The sequence below is a fragment of the Chlamydotis macqueenii genome, chromosome 13 (assembly GCF_036417535.1).
Source record: "Chlamydotis macqueenii isolate bChlMac1 chromosome 13, bChlMac1.mat, whole genome shotgun sequence".
Classification (NCBI taxonomy): Eukaryota; Metazoa; Chordata; class Aves; order Otidiformes; family Otididae; genus Chlamydotis; species Chlamydotis macqueenii.
In genome coordinates this window covers 10,115,812-10,132,439 of record NC_141568.1, presented here as the reverse complement: position 1 = coordinate 10,132,439, position 16,628 = coordinate 10,115,812, and the positions used below count along the sequence as shown (strand labels likewise).

The following is a 16,628-nucleotide window of genomic DNA, read 5'->3' as shown; positions in this document are numbered from 1 at the left end:
TGTTAGCAGGTAGCTTCAGATGTGCACGTTCAGAGCACGCTGAGTGTCTTAAGCATTTCCTCTGTTAACCAGAAGACTCCTGCCCTCTGTACTGAGCTCTATGCTGCAGCACTATGCTGCTAACAGTGTGAACGCTAGCGTGCATACGAGCTGTTTTGGAGTGTACGGTTAGTGCACAGTATACATTGGGAAATGAGATAACACTGTAAATTTGAGCTTCTAAGAAAATAATGTGAACAATAACTTCATTGCAGAATTTTGATGGCTGTACAAATTTTCTCTGGGAGATATAGTTTCTCAAGAGTGAAGTTCATGACATTAAATCTCACTAAAACTGGTTTGGGATTAGTCCGCACATTTATGAATTATGGTCTAAACTGTATTGATAGATGTATGCACTGTGAAATGCAATGTACGGAAACAGGTGCCTGGGGTACAAGCAATGGAGCTTAGAATAAGTTATCTTCTACCGTTATCTGTGTGATAAAGGTTTCCCAGGAGTCAAGGGCTGAAGTACTGTGTACTAGTAAACTCTGTACACCTGCTTGTCAAACCTTCCCCATTAGGATTTCTGTAAGCAACAAGAAAGAAAGAGTGAATGCCCTTTTCAGTCGAGGGGGGAATTCAATCACAGTAGATAAGTCTGAACCAAGAAAACAGCTAATTCACTTTGCAGTAGTACAAATCAGTAGTATGTGTAATGGATCTCATGATTCTTACCCATTTCGAGCAAAGTTAGCCCAGTACTTCATCAAAGTTCTACTAAGGTTCTTTTCTTCCTCTGTAACTTCACCTGTGAGACAAAATACAAAATAATAATTATGTGTGGCAGAAATCAAAACATCACTACTACAGAAGCAGCATTTCTGTCTGTGAAAATGTTGTAACAATTTACTGATTACAACAGAGGCACCGTACCTGCCATGTGTTAGTAATGCAGCAACCATTAAGAGAAGATTTCAGCACTCTTTATGAATGACATAAGCTTAATTATCCTTATTCTACAAGTTGGGGACTTGGTGCACAGGGAAATAAGGTGGTTTCCCTGTAGCTTTTCTGGAAACCAGAAGAAGAACGAAAAAAAGTACCTATGTGTCTTAAGTCCATTGCACCTCCAGGAACGGGCCACGTGCTTTAGTTTCATAGATCTCATTCTAGCTTTGTGGGACTGAAATTCTCCCTATATTCAGAGCATGACTAGGCAAATATTTTTTCATTCTGATACAAGATAATTGTCATTCCAAGTCTCAACGCTTCACAGATATTCATTTAAATACAGTTACACATCTGTCCATTGTATCAGATAGGTGAAAATAATTTTAGTTAGTGTGTTATTAATTATAAATTAATCTTAATACATCAAGAAAAATATTTGCTGGTTTAATGCTCTCAGTATGAATTTACTGAGAAAACAGAAAAAGAACTGTATAGTGTTTTCTAGTGTAGGATAACATAAGTTTAAAAATATATATATAAGCAAAAATCAAAAGGCTTGAGTAACAGATTAACGAATGCTTTTACAACATAGCTGGATTGCTCCAAAGTTCAATGGAGTAAAAGGAAATACTTTCATTTATGTAGGCTTTGAAACAGACTATGAACTACTGTGCAAATGGCAACAATAAAAACAGGAAAAAAAGCAGTGAATTTACTTAAAATAAGTAGAATTTCTGTGTTTCTTTGTCAAAATAAAAATTGCTCCTAATTTCTTTCATGGGAGAGAAAATATTCCATGCTGAGTATTATTGTTTTAGGCATATGCAATTGAAGCAAAGTGCTGGATTCATAATATTCCTGAGGACATGGTATCTTGTATGTTCAATGATTGGCACATTCATTTGGACTGTAGCAATGCAGGATTCTGCCCGGAGGAACCAGAACTTCCAGAATCCTATCAGAATTCCCAAACTGACACGGCAAAGGCAATTTTAGAAGGAGACCCTTAATTCTTCCCCAATGTGTGTTCCTAAGAGGGAAGAATTAAGAGCCTCCTGAAAAGGCAGATGGGAGATAACGGGGTATAGAATGAGCTGATATCAACAAAGATGAATCTCCATATGGTCTAGTTACCCAAAGGTAATTAGCGTGATTAAAATCACATGCCTGGGAGGAGGATCCTATATGTTAATATCTGACCCTGTTTGTATAACAAACTAATCAATAATCAGGACTTGTGCAGAAGTGCACCAGTTATGTAACTAAAAGTTGACCAATGAGTAAATCTTGTGTAACTTCTCCTTTGTTGTAAGCTATATAAAAAGCCTACGAACTCTCCAAAGAGGTGTGCTAGATTTGTGCATTATCACCTAGCAGCCCTTTCTGTACAGAACAGGCACTAAAGGTTAGAAGGTGGATCTCGGCTCTGTGTGCTCATTGGCTCCAGTGCACCAGGCATGAACCCATTCCCGGACTGAAGGACAACAAGTGGACTGGCTCAATTTCGAATAAAATGCTTAAATATTAATTGAGTCATAGGAGAAAATAGTCATTAACATAACCACCAGATCTTCCTGCAGAAAATGAAACACTGGAAATAGAAGGCTTGCTCTATATCAATGCAACTGGAACACTACCTGCAAAAGAGACCAAATCCCCTATTCTCTGGAGCCTGAGAGCCTTAAATTCCTCAGGAAAAGAAGAGAGCCTAGATTACCTACTTCCCAAATACACTGCAATTTTAATTTGACCTTTCCTTCAACTTATTTTACAACCAAAGCTATTTGGCAAATTCACAATCAGCGCTGATATAATGATAGTGATGTTTTCTAGCAAATGTCCTATTTGCTACATTGTTGACAATATGTGTAACTTATTGTGCTTCAGAAACAGGAAATTGTACACAAGAAAGAATGGAGAACACAGCAAATGAAACAAATTCTAACAGGAGAAAGGGTTATCCTTTGGTCTCACTTAATACATGCACTTTAGTCTGACTACAATGGAAGTAGCACTACTGAACAGAATAATGCCAGAGTAATTTGTAAGTGAACACTGAATGTTCTATTCCTTACTACGTAGCTGAACATCACCGGCCAGATACGGTCCTCCAAAGACAAAGCCAACTTCATCTCCATGATCAGCTTTCACATACTCTGGTTTACTATCCCCATACGCAGTGGGGCGATGCTGATATTCAAAGAAGTAGACAGGAGCTCCAGACTCTAGAAGATGTAACATTGAGATGCACAAATTATTTTTAGGGAAAAATACACCGTCAATAAAGACAGAATACTGAAGAAAAAAAAGTACTCTTTCATTATTTACCTATTTTTTTCCACTTTTTTTTTAACCTTCCCCCCGCCCCCCCTGTTATTTACTTGTTATCTCTGCTGCTTGCAGGGGGGTTGGACTAGATGACCTTTAAAGGTCCCTCCCAACCCAAACTATTCTATGATTCTATGATTCCGTTGGTTTTGCTTGGAAAGATAATTCAGCTTTCTTAGTATTGACCTAAAGAAATCACCCAAGCGACCTATTTTTGGTTATAGCATATATTATGTCAAATGTAACTAAGTTTCAGACCTTGTCCTGAGTTTCTTTTATGTAATTTAAGTATTGCACAAGAATTTAATGCTGAATGCTTGTCCTGGTTCTGGCCAGGATAGAGTTAATATTTACCTGAGCTGGGTGGAGAACTGAAGCTGGTAGCCCCTATGGCTGGGATAGTTAACTAATTAGCTAACAGCTGGGGTTAATTTACCCAAATTAGCCAAAGGGCTATTCCATCCCATCTGACATCATGCTCAGTATATAAGTGAGGAGGGTGCTGAAGGGAGGCCCTGCTAGTTGGAAGAGACTGGATGTGGAGATCTGTTGTGAGCTATTGTACTGTATTTGTGTTCCATCACTCTCTTGTTTTCTTCTGTCATTACTGTTAAATTTACTTTTTGTTCAATCTCAACCCGCGTGTTTGTTTTTTTTTTCCTGGTTTTCTTTTGTTTGTCAAATCTCCTCCTATTCTCTCGGAGAGTGGGGGGAGTGAGAGAGAGACTGCGTAGTCTGGTCCCCATTGGGGCTGAACTACGACAATGCTCAAGACAGAGAGTGACTTGTTAAGCAGTTTCTATCTCCAGCTTTTTAGCGCTGGAAGAGTAACAGGGTCAAAATAGGCTTACGTAGTAAGATTGCAAGAGAGTTATGTTTACCATCTCTTACTGAACCACTGCAGCTGAATTAGGTTTTTCACAGCCAGCGTAGTTGCAATTCTCTGCGATCAGTGTAACAAAAGACTGACAATTTTCTTACAGTAACTACGCTACTTATCCTCTGGGGGAAGTACTTCAGCAACTGAGTCACAGTGAACAGCCATCAGCTACACTGTGCAGGGAGCTAAGTGATTTTGCAGAACCCCAATTCCTTCCATCACGGCTGAAGACCAGAGATATGTTCCACGCACAATACTTAGTATTTGTAAGTTTGAACAGAGCAGTATCATAAATCGTTCTGCAAATGGCTTTTCTTTTTCCACAGGAGGCATCAACGTGTGGAAAACTACATATTAAAATGTCAATAATAATACTGAATACCATAAAATTACTAAAACGTGGACAGCATACATTGCAAAATTACTTACTTTACCTGGTTGTTCAGGACGCTCAGCTCTCCAAGTTGTGGCTCCACTCTCTGAGACAGCCCTGTGGAACAAACCCTTGGCCAGAGGAGAGATGACCTGAGAAGCGGGAACGGCACATAACAAACATACTTGGTCACTGACTTAGACAGACAACTATAGAAATTCTGTGTAATTAATACATTTTTAAAAAAGATTAGGTGTTCTTTTGACAGAATGTGAAAACAGAACAGCAGTAGTTCCTGCTGGATATTATCAACTAAATATACTGCTAAGAATTTCTTCAAATACGGGTGCACAGCACGTACACTTGTATTTAATGGATACGTACTGTTACCTTGAGCCAAACTGGGTAACTATACCAAGTGACCATTAGTATTACAGGTATAAAATAAAAGGCAGTTTGGAGCGTAATGTAGGAATCTACTGCTTCAGAGTGACTGTTGTGGCCCTAGTATTATTCCTTTCTCAGCCTTTTGAAAGCATACCAGTCTTGCTATGTATTTGGGGTTTTAAAGTAGACAGATGGACAGAACACTTCTCCTCACACAGTCATAAACGACTTTGTTATCATATGTGCCTGATAAAATGACAGGGCTCACTTTTCCATTCACAAACATGTAATTTTTTCTGTCTTGTTTAAGAGAGTGATTTTTGTGAACCTCCAAGGACAGAAGCACTGATTCCACAAACCAACCAATAACAGAGTTAATGGCTATTCCAGATCAAAACGGGGAAGGAATAAAATTCCCAGTGGGCCCCACATGCCACATTAAAAAGTGCGTGACAGAACTAACAGTATGGTTGAACACTTGCTACAATTGGCTGTTACTTCAAGATGGGTTTTGGCAAGTAGTGGGAACAACTAGTGTGTTTTGCAAGTTACGGGGAAAAGGCACAAAAGGGGATAGCCAGGCAGAAGCTCAGTAAAGATGACACTGCTCGAGGTCCACCAATGTGCAAAAGGAAGCCCAAGTGAACCCAAAGCTAAGGAGGGAGAAGACATCCTCAAGAAATCAACAGCTGCAGGCAGGAACTTGGGCTGCCAATGTGTCACTGTGACGGCCCCTCCTGGGAAGAGTACCCCCAGACTGTGGGACACTGTGGGAGATGAGAGGGTGAGATTCACACCGGTTAAGTGGATAGTTCGAGCTAATTTCTTCCTGTTTGCTTATTGTTGCGAGTAGAGTTGTTACAGATTCTTGGATGCTTACATTCTGTCTTCTTTTGTGCCTGGCAAGTGTATCTTGCTTGTCATGTAACTTTGCAAAAAAGCCACTCCGCTACTTGTGTGCCCTGTAGCATTCCAGATATGCCAAAAATGTGGTCACAGCTGCTAGCACCCTTGAAAGGAGGAAGACTGCGGATACATGCTTTTCATGTCAGCCAGTCTTCCCTTTGTGGGCCCACGGACAATGCTGAGCTGACAACATGCAGTGAAAAACATCATACTTTGGTCTCCCCTCTGTCTTAGTGAACGCCTCGTCCCTCCAGCCAGTGAACTGAGAATTCTTTGCCAGGAAGGGCTGAAGAACAGATAAGCACACCACACAGTAGTCTGTAAAAACCCTAGAGCCTTGAGACTCAGGTCCTGCAAAGAAAGATGGAAAATTCATATCTGGCTTCTCAAGTGTAATTTAACGTCTTGGAATTAGCCTGTATCAGTTAAGTAAAAGAAAAGGAAGTTCCAAAAAATCAAAAGCAACATTTATTTGTAACTGTTTACAAAACAAGAAAACTAGTGCAGATTTTCTGTCCTCATTTGTGCGATGTCAAGTCCATCTCACGGATGTTTTGTGATGAATGCTCTGCTCCCTACAAGCTATTTCCAATTAAAGACAGCAGAAAGAGGCTGTAAGAATAACAACTGACAATTCTGAAAACAAGAGGGGAATAAGCATATGACATATTCTGACACTTATTACATATTCTGTGTAGATACTTTCTTCCAGATTTCAATATATTTGTCTGTTTTCCTCATTCCTTCTTCTCGCAGGAGCATTATCCAGTTTTGATATCCACTGAGCAGATCCCATGGTCTTTTTGAGCCTGAAAGATTGTGGACTTTTTCTGCTTGCTTCGTTAAATGGTAATTTTTAGTCCCACAAACATTCCAAATTTCCCTTGATTCTCTCCTTTCACAGTGAGCATGACAACAGATTACAAAATAGGGAGCCAGAAGGTTATTTTTAAACTCTACATCCTGTCAAACTAATCTTCTTTGACTTTACTGCGGGTTTGAAAAGCAAACTGTACCCTCCACAATTCTTATAAATCTGTGCGTTCTCCCCTTTGATTGACCACTTGTTTTGTCAGCTGTATCCAAAACTCCATTTTGCCTTCTTTCAATTTCTTTGCAGCCTTTTGCATTAGATCTATTTCCAGGTACCTTTCCTCCAGATCATACTGAGGCCAGTGGACCAAGCCTTCTCCGTTGGGATTTCTGGAAATAATGTAATAAAAAGTTAGCTTTCCATTGGCCTATCTGTTGTGCTCTGACTGCTCAAGCTGAGAGCATTTCAGAAAACCAACAAGAGCTCAGGTTTTGTGGTTCTAGTACCTGAAGAGTTGGATGTTTTTTTATCAAAATGCTCATCAGTGGAATAGCAAACATTTAATAATTGCCATTACTTTAGGATCTAAAACTCCATTGCAGAGGAAGTAATAGCTCTTGGAATTTTTTTTCTTTGTTGGTCTGCAGGTTCATTTAAAAGGTTTTTCTTGCAATCATCAAGAATAGAAATAATTTGCTTCAATATTTATCTTAAATTCTGCCAAGTTTGTAGGAACCACCATGTAAGTATTGCTGTTACGTTTAATAGCCACGTTGTTATGTTTAATATTGCTGTTACGTTTAACAGTACAGACAAAACTTGAGCTGTAATTAGCATTATGGTTCTCACCCATTTCTAGCAAAGTTAGTCCAGTATTTCATAACAGTTCTGCTAAGTTGATTTTCTTCTTCCGTAGCATTCCCTGCAAAGTGAGAGTTGAAATGGCAACATTAAAAACTGAAGAACTGAAAAAAGTAGCAGCTATATAAATTCAAATGAACTTTAATCAGCTCTACTTGTTGCTCTGAGCTATGGGAGTTTTACCTGAGCAGAGCTCTAGGAGAGAACGGCAGATGAATAATTTTGTGACTAGTAACTGCTACTAAAGACAGAAAAAGCTTCTGTGGATTTCAGTGTTTCTAAGAGGAAAAGTCTATTCTAAAAGCCCTACAGTAAGCAAAATTAATAATCATGTTGTTTTGAAAGGAATACTTCACCCGCTAAGAACGGCTTTCCAAAGACAAAGGCAATCTCATCTGCATGATCTGCTTTTACAAACTCTGGTACAACACCGTTTGCTGAACTTGGTCGATGCTGAAATTCATAAAAGTAGACTGGGTTGCCAGCATCTAGTAGAAGATATACAGAGGAGGGTTAGTTTGAGAGTTGAAGGTACCTGCCACCAAAGAGGATAAACTTTCATTACAAGCTCTTTTGATAAACTGAAAACACTATCAGTTCTTTGGATAAACAAGTGTGATGCATACAGTCCACAAACACATCTGAGTTCCATTTAGATGGAATTCTAAATTTCTTCTAATAGCTGCTGAATTAGAGACTCACCTCTGTGGTATCTAGCCACTTCAATGGCTGGAAGAACAAACCAAGAGTCTCCTAGTGCATCCAGAAGGCCATCTCGCACCTGAGCACGGGTTGCTGCCTTCCCTATGTATTCCTTGTATACTCGATCAACAACTTGAGAAGTAACACTCTGAAACGAACAGCAGAAATACTTAGAATGACGGTGAATATTATGAAGAGTAACAGCACTAACTGAGTGTGCCGTCTGCGTGTCCCTGGCTAAGCCCCAAACGTTACGTTCTTTCAGAGAAAATCCTCAGCTGCGCCAGAGCGTGGCTCAGAGCTCAGAACTGGGAGTTACACAGCTACCGGATATAGATGTTCTCAGGGAAAGAGGTTTGCACGATCTAAAGATCAAACATCTTTAGATAAACATCAGTCAGTGATGCCGATAGATACGGTAGTCTGTTCTCACTTCTGTGGAAATAACCCTCCTAAGAGAAAAGACATCCTGTTGGATTTCACAAAATTAATTTCTTGTTGTAGATGGCCATACTTTACTCCCTCTCAGAACAAGCCTGGGCTCTGCCTTTCCAAGTTCATGACGGATGTCTGTGACACTGAATGATCCAACGCAAGCACCGGCCATCTTTATAAAGTCCTTAATTCTTACCTGTTAATCTGCATTTTTCTATATTTAGTAGTTTCAGGAGATCACAAAGGAACCAGAAGGCTAAGAGGTTTGTAAAATTACAGAGAAGCAAAAACTCAAGATACGTAAACATAGGCGTCTCAGTGCCATTTTAAACATCTCGGGTCATCCTTTCTAGTCTTTAGCTACTGCTTCACAACGGTGTGTTCTACGGGTCTTGTGTCATACTTGCTAGTACCATGCGTGTCTTGCATAACTTGGCTATCTAAAATGTCACAAGAGATCTGTATTTAGGTACCTGAATCACTCCTGGATTTCCACAGAACTCCCTTTAAAAAAGAGTGGCATTTAGGATAGAAATTTGCAGTGTATTTTCAGTTGCCACTGGCATCACGTCTGCTGCCCATTACTGCCCCATGGTAGGAAGCTGGCAAACAGAACAAAGTTTGCCTCTAAAACATACCCCTCCAGGAGTACAAATCTAGAACCAGACCAGTGAAGAAGCAGCTCTGGGTTATTCTGAAAATCGTCTCTTACCTTAAGTGGTATTGCTAAGGAGCTCTGTAAAACTTGACGTGCAACGTCTTCATCCAGACCATCCGTGTAAGAAGGAAATTTCATTATCTGTATGATACAGAGAATCATATTTATTAGAAAATATTATAGTAACAAAATGGTATATAAATATATAAATAATATTTTACCGAAGGAATTCCCCATCCAAATTCGCAGCTGTTTACTCCTATTATATATGGGGCTTCATTGATTGCTTTTTCAGATAGTAATTGCCTGGGACTCTTTGGAAAAAATACACCATCTGCAGTTGAACTGATGAACTGTTGAGGCTAGAGAGAAAAAAAAAAAAAGAAAGCTTCATTAATACACAAATTTTGCTTCTAGAAAAAGATTTCAGATTTTTACTGTAGTTCCAAAGCAAAATAAATTAAGTGCCAAGTAAAAATATAAGAAGTAATAGTATTCAAACCACCTTTAAATTTTCTCTGACAAGTTTAGTGTTTAATGGCTTTAAACTGGAAGAGAGTAGGTTTACGTTAGACATAAGAAAGAAATGATTTAGTGTGAGGGTGGTGAGGCACTGGAACAGGTGGCCCAGAGAAGCTGTGGATGCCCCATCCCTGGAAGCGTTCAAAGGCCATGTTGGACGGGGCTCTGAGCGACCTGGTCGAGGGGAAGGTGTCCTTGCCGATGGCAAGGGGGGTTGGAACTAGATGATCTTTAAGGTCCCTTCCAACCCCAACCATTCTATAATCCTATGATTTTCTGCATTAGGGAGAAGATTGTGTTAAGATTAACATTATATTTTTAATGTTTGTGAAAAATAGGTGATGACATCCAATTTACATCCCTTATTATGGATGTGTGGAGCAGTAGTGGAAAAACTAACTTCTGTGTTGAAACTGCAGAGCAACGTGAAAGCCAGCACTATGACAAGAAATTTTAAGTAGCATATAATATATTATATTAATTAATTTTCAGGATCTCCAGGAGAAACTGGGACATTGCATACACTCTTTTCCTTCCTCTGTTAGAGCATGACAGCAAAACACAAGTAGTTCAAAGTCCCTGCAGAATGAAGGGGAAGTGACCTGTTCACATATTTCAAGCGAGGTATAGCATAACCACAGCGTTGTCAAACCCTGAAAAGGCCAAGAAGGTCAGATGTTACATTCACTTCAAGTTCTCCTAATATTACAACCCACAAATAGCATACTCTGTTCTGATAGAACTTGAAACGTCTTTTAAATGCCAGAAGTAAAATTTCACCTACCATTTTTAGTGCTATCTGTACTATCTCTTCTTCTGTTTTTTCTCTTAAGCATTCAACTATTGCAGCTGAATTGGATTTTTCACAGCCGGAGGCAATGGCAATTCTCTGCAATCAAAAAAAACAAACACTCACTTCTTCATATACTTCCTGCAGAAGGCTCTGTGTGCCACCGAGCCTGAGAGTCCAGCACAGGGGGAGTCTAAACTTCTGCACAAGGATCGTTGAAGCCAGACATGTTTCAGCTGCAGAGGTAGAGAACAGGAAGCCCTCATAACCCTTCCCGCTGTGGGCTGAGCAGAAAAACAAAACATATACCTCCAAAATATTTTGATATAGAAATAGACCAAGATAGTCATTCTAGCAAATAACATGCTGGGCTGAGAGGGCAAGATGACATAAAGGAGTGAGAGTGATGCACAGTCAGAATAGAACCATGTAGATGGTTACACATTATACCACTCTTGATTATGTCTTTTTGGGTGGAGCTCAATTTCTCTTGAAGACAGTACATGTTATAGTATTCCTTTACATTTCACAATTCTTCCCTGCCTCCTCTCTTCACTTCCTTAGTCTTTCACATGCTCAGGCATATTTGGGTATTGTAAAAGCAAAGCATCATTAAACATGTATTTTTTGCACACAGAAATAGTGTCCTTAATGACTGTGGTTGTAGTTTCACAAGAAAAAAAATTCTGGTTTTACATTTTGGAATAAATTGTTTAAGATATGCAAAACTATCTGGAAACATAATTAAAAATAACCCAAAATACCCACTTTTGCTTCCTCCTCAGGTTGGTCAGTGAACAAAAGACTGATTGCAGTACCACTCTCTGAAATGGCCTTATGGAACAAGCCCTTTGCCAGGGGAGATAAGACCTGTAAAAAAGCATGAGTAAGCATTACAAGCATGACAAGCATTATGTTCTGACTATTAACTTAGAATTTCACTATCAAGAATTGCCATTTGAAACATTTTGGAAACAACTGTCAGAAGACTGTTATTCTGTAGCCTCTGATCATAGTTAGCTATGCCAAGGACTTTGGCAGCACTGTCAGAGGTAAGGAGCTCATGCCTGCCTTTTCCCCTCCCATAGCACCTTGCTTCCAAGACTTCATGGAACTACACTGCAAGCCAGATATGGATTGAATATGACTGTGTCCAAGGTAGTCTGGTTGGGCCACAGAAGGGGAATAAAGAAATATTGGCCAGAGGGCAGGAGCTTAGGAAACAGGAATTTTTGTCACATGTATCACTGAACCCTGGTTTCACTGTGTGATGTCTACCAAACTGAGAGAGACTGGAGAAGAAGAACCTCTTAGCCAATGTGCTCAGTGTTGATGTAATAATTTTACATCATCGCTGGGTTACAAAATGCACGTCTAGTTTTGTCTAGACATCATGACTATTCACCTCGGTTACTTTGCACAAGTGACTGTCAAAGCAAAGCGGAAATGGGCAATACATCCTCTTAAAGGACATTTCTCACAAGGATAAATTTTGGGGGTTTTGGCACTGCAACTCCTCAGCCCCAGCATGCAACTCAGTAGCTGAGGAATAACACTTTGTGTCTGAACTACAAGACTTGGGTACGAAAAGAACATTTTCATCCATCGGAAGCCATGTTGATATCACATCGTATTATAGAGCAAGGTGATGTTTCATTTACTACAAAACCATCCCTCCTCTCTCACTGACTTTTCATGCAGGTACTAAAAATGAATGTGGATGGTGGTTGTTTTTTCTTAAGTAATCAAAATACAATATTACTGTGAACTTACAAGAGCAGAAACGCTGATTCCTCCTGCAGATTCTCCAACGATAGTGACGGATCCTGGATCTCCTCCAAAACGTATGATGTTCTCCTGAATCCAGTGAAGAGCTGCTACTTGATCCAAATACCCCCAGTTACCTCGAGCATGCTTATCACTAGTGCTGCAGAGAAAGAATAGATTTGTGTAAATGCTCAATGCAAGAAAAAAGGCAGAGAAAAGTAGAATCCATGGTATAAGAAATCAGCTGCCATTCTCTACACAGAGCTTCTCTGTGCAACTGAAAAATAAATGGCTCAGAAAGCATTGAGAGTAGCAATCAAACAAGAATAGACTTAGACGCTGAGCTGGGACTTGTAAATCGTTCCCAACGGTTGCAGATGTAATTACAAAATGAATAGCTCTTTGCATAACCAAGTATTCTGCACATCTCTTCACAAAGGCTTTGCACACATCGTTTTGGAAGTCACTTCACAAAATCTGAGATAAAATATCTTACCTAAAATATCCAAGAATACCTAATCTGTACTGAATTGTTACAACCACCACATTGTCAAAGGCCGCTAATGCTGAACCATCGTACGATGAAGCTGCTCCAGAAAATAAGCCACCTCCGTGGATCCAGACAAAGACCTGGAAAGACAAAACCAGAAACAACCTAGCACAGATAAGAGCTCCCCATCATAACAACTGAATATAAACCAAAAGGGAATATTTTGTGCTGTTTCACTCCTGACTTTTTCAGATTACATTGCACAAATGGTAGAAGTCTTTTGAATACGAGGCCTGCAGTCTCACATAAATGGCACGGATTCTATCAAATACTTACATTGTACCAGTGCCCCGTGACTTTTCACAGATTATTTAGAGGAAATCAAACATTACTCAGCTAAAATGGCAATAAAATTTTATTTGTAAAATAGGATTTTGTGTATCTTTTAAACCTCAGCAAGTACTTAGTGGGGCAAAGTACGTAACTTGATCATCATCCCAAAACCGCACCTGCAAGTCTGCATATAATACAGGTCAAAGGTTTGCTGTGAAATAACTTTGCTAGAGGTTTTATGATTTTCTTACAGGCAGCTTCTCCTCTTTTTCTGCAGAAATGGGTGTATACACATTCAGGTATAAGCAATCTTCGGACACTTGGAGAGGAACTTTTTCTTTCCTATTAGTAATCATATCCGAAAAATACTGTCCTTGTACTTTATCCTGTAGACACCTGAATAAATAAAAAAATAACAAGCAACAGAAATAATAAAACCTCAAAGCCACAAAGTGTGGCTTTTTTGTACTTCCACAACAAAGTGCAAACCAGAAACCAATCTCTAGTGGATTTCTAGATTGTTGGCAACAGAAAACATACAGTATTTTTTCCCTTTTAATATACTTTCTTCTTTTGACCTGGCATTAAGGAGATCTGTGAAAAGGAGCCATAGCCTACAGCAGTACCCAGTGACATTGCATGTTTCAAAATATTGTGGAAATGTACCTGCAAATACATATGTAACTATCAGTTACTTCAATGAAAACACTAATTAATTATTTTACATCTTCAATAGCTTTTTATATTGTAACAGTAGGTATTTGGCTTGAGGCACTCAGCAAGCAGTTTATAAAAGACGTCTTTAGAAATGCATCCATTTTAACAGTTGCAGGTGGCAACGAGATGGCCCCAGGGAACTTATCTCTGTGACTTTTCATTGCCTGGTACATCGGTGTCCTGGAACTGCATATAATCTAAACTACTAAAAAAGATCAATGGTTTTGTCATTGTCTTACATTGGTGGGTAGGAAGTGGCGTCTCTGACACCTTCCCAGGGCTCTGGTGGCTGGGGTTCAGAAAACCTCAGTGGTCCAACGGGAGGCTTAGCAAAAGGAAGTCCCAAAAAGACATTTACACTCCTCTCAGCTGCATCGACTTTGAATTGGTATCCTCGGACACTCCCGTATTTGGTCACCACTTCTGGTTGCTCTGCTTTTTGTCCTGGGGGATGTGAGCACAAAATCACATAATTGATCTATTTCTGAGTAATTGCCAGATTTCTAAGAGCTTTACCTAGTTAAATATACACCTTCTCTTTGCTTAAACTATTGATTTTCATACATAAGGCTTCAACAAACTCTAACGAGTATAGCTGACATTATTTCTGCCTTCGTTCTGATCGGCTTGTACGTATAATCTCCCTCAGGTATGGCTTAAGTATTCTCTTACTATCCACACACATCAGTAATTGCATCTGGATCTTAATCCTTTTAGGTTGTTAGTTGAAAGTCCAATAGATTGCTCTCCTTAAGAAAAGGCATTTCCTTTTTTAAGAAAAGATCCGTGAATACACAAACTGTATTTGGGACCCTTGATAGTACGTACAGCCCAAAGGAAAAGCTTCCAACATACCTGAGAATAGTCTGGCCTAAACAAGTACTCTTAACTTTCAGGTAAGGTTAGTTTTCAGATTGGTGTGAAAGTTCTCAACACCAAATTACAAATGCGGTTCAGTGGTCTGCCCTGCCTCAGCAGACAAGATTTTGGGACAGGACTTTCATTGTGCTCTTTGCAAAAAAAGACAAATAACTGCAAGCAGACACAGTATTAAGAACTATTTGCTATTCAGACTCAATTTCTACGCAGCAAGGTTGGGTGCTCAGGTCCTCCAACAAAGCTGGGGTTCCCCTAGGTGAGCAAGCTGCACACGTGCTCTGTCTCCCTACAGAAAGCAATAGGAAAAAACACTTCTGAACCTTACCGGTAGCTACAAGCGCTGTGACTCCAATGGTGAGAAGCAAGGACAGCAGCAATGTGTCCTTTCCCGTGGCCATTTTGCGAGCTAGTCACATATTTACTTCCTCAGTGCGCTGCCTTATATACTCTGAGAGGTGCAACTGTTATGCAAGGCAAACGCTCATGGGGAAAAGCCGTACTCTAGCTGTGAGCCCAGCTGGCTGTGGGCCAGCGGGAGCGCACAGGGACAGCGAGACCTGCAAGGTTCACACCAGCTCCCTAGTGCTCCTTCTAAATCCTACTCAAAACCTCAGGCATCAACTGTGTGCTTTAAAATGCTTTGAAAACAGTCTCCTGTTACACCAGGAGGCTTCTCCTGCTGCTGTAACACCGCCATCATTTACAATGAAGTTAGGATTTCCTTACACTACGCAGTGAACAGACCAGGAAGGGAACTACACTTTTACTTTACTACAGCTGTTTACTTCACTTTAGTATTAATATGTCAATGTAGGGAACACACAATATAGCCACAAAGAGCAAAATCCAAAACAATACTCCTGAAAAATGTGTTTCTGCTGAAGTAAAAGTTGAGGGATTTTTATTCTCACACAGGATATTTTTTGACAAAAGCAGTAGTAGAAAAACCTCAGCTTTTCCTGCAGGGTGGATCCTCCACCTGTCACTCAGGAATGTCTGTTTGGTATCTAACACAGTAAATGACTTTTGCAACGCTGAAGAGAGGATTTTACAGCTTTTGTCTTGTGGCAACAGTATTAAAGGATTTGGGTGGTATCTATACATTTAATGCCTCTGAAAAATCAGGAGGGTTTATGGCCTCTTGTGTGAACTCACATCTATCTTTGGAGCATGATATGAAAAAGAGGGAAGGAAGAGCTGAATACAAATAAAATACATTTTCTGCCCATAGTAACTAAGAGGTTGTGTTAGTTTTATGTAAGCTTTGGGCTCTGCCTTTTTTTTTTTTTTTTTTTTTTGGCAAGGCTAAGTAGCTCTTGCCCAAGAAAGGCTATTTTGCAATTTTGTATCATAGGAATTCTCAGCTGTCAGAATCAGCATTTCTATAGATTAAATTTCCTACTTGCACCTCTTGTTTTCAGATAAGTGGGCCCTAAAGATCCACAGTCACTAAATTAGTTCAGCACCTGTATTATGCACCTAGTAGTCCTGTGTACTACAGCTGTGCTTGTGTACTTACTCCAAACCTTCCTAATATATCTACACAGGTGTGATTTACAGCCCTTGTAGGTAAATCCTGGTCAGCTTTAAACTGGACTGCTCAGGGAGCAAACTGTTAGCAGGTAGCTTCAGATGTGCACGTTCAGAGCACGCTGAGTGTCTTAAGCATTTCCTCTGTTAACCAGAAGACTCCTGCCCTCTGTACTGCGCTCTATGCTGCAGCACTATGCTGCTAACAGTGTGAACGCTAGCGTGCATACGAGCTGTTTCGGAGTGTATGGTGAGTGCACAGTACAAGTGGTACCAATGTTGATCCTTGTAACAGAGTGATTTTTAAATGTAAAAGAAAA

At 39.8% G+C, this 16,628-nt stretch overlaps 1 protein-coding gene across 1 annotated transcript; it reads right to left on the bottom strand.

Annotated features, from left to right (window-relative positions):
• Window positions 1–6,255: 6,255 nt before the first annotated feature.
• On the bottom strand, window positions 6,256–15,176 carry LOC147599090 (fatty acyl-CoA hydrolase precursor, medium chain-like). Its single transcript, XM_086758279.1, has 13 exons — window positions 15,104–15,176; window positions 14,139–14,343; window positions 13,434–13,578; window positions 12,856–12,989; window positions 12,366–12,519; window positions 11,361–11,462; window positions 10,587–10,691; window positions 9,502–9,642; window positions 9,335–9,421; window positions 8,188–8,335; window positions 7,842–7,973; window positions 7,474–7,546; window positions 6,256–7,013 (listed from the first exon to the last, which is right to left on the bottom strand). Exons 1-13 carry the CDS (start codon window positions 15,174–15,176, stop codon window positions 6,839–6,841), a joined length of 1,674 nt encoding a protein of 557 aa, XP_086614405.1. The 3' UTR covers window positions 6,256–6,838.
• Window positions 15,177–16,628: the final 1,452 nt, after the last annotated feature.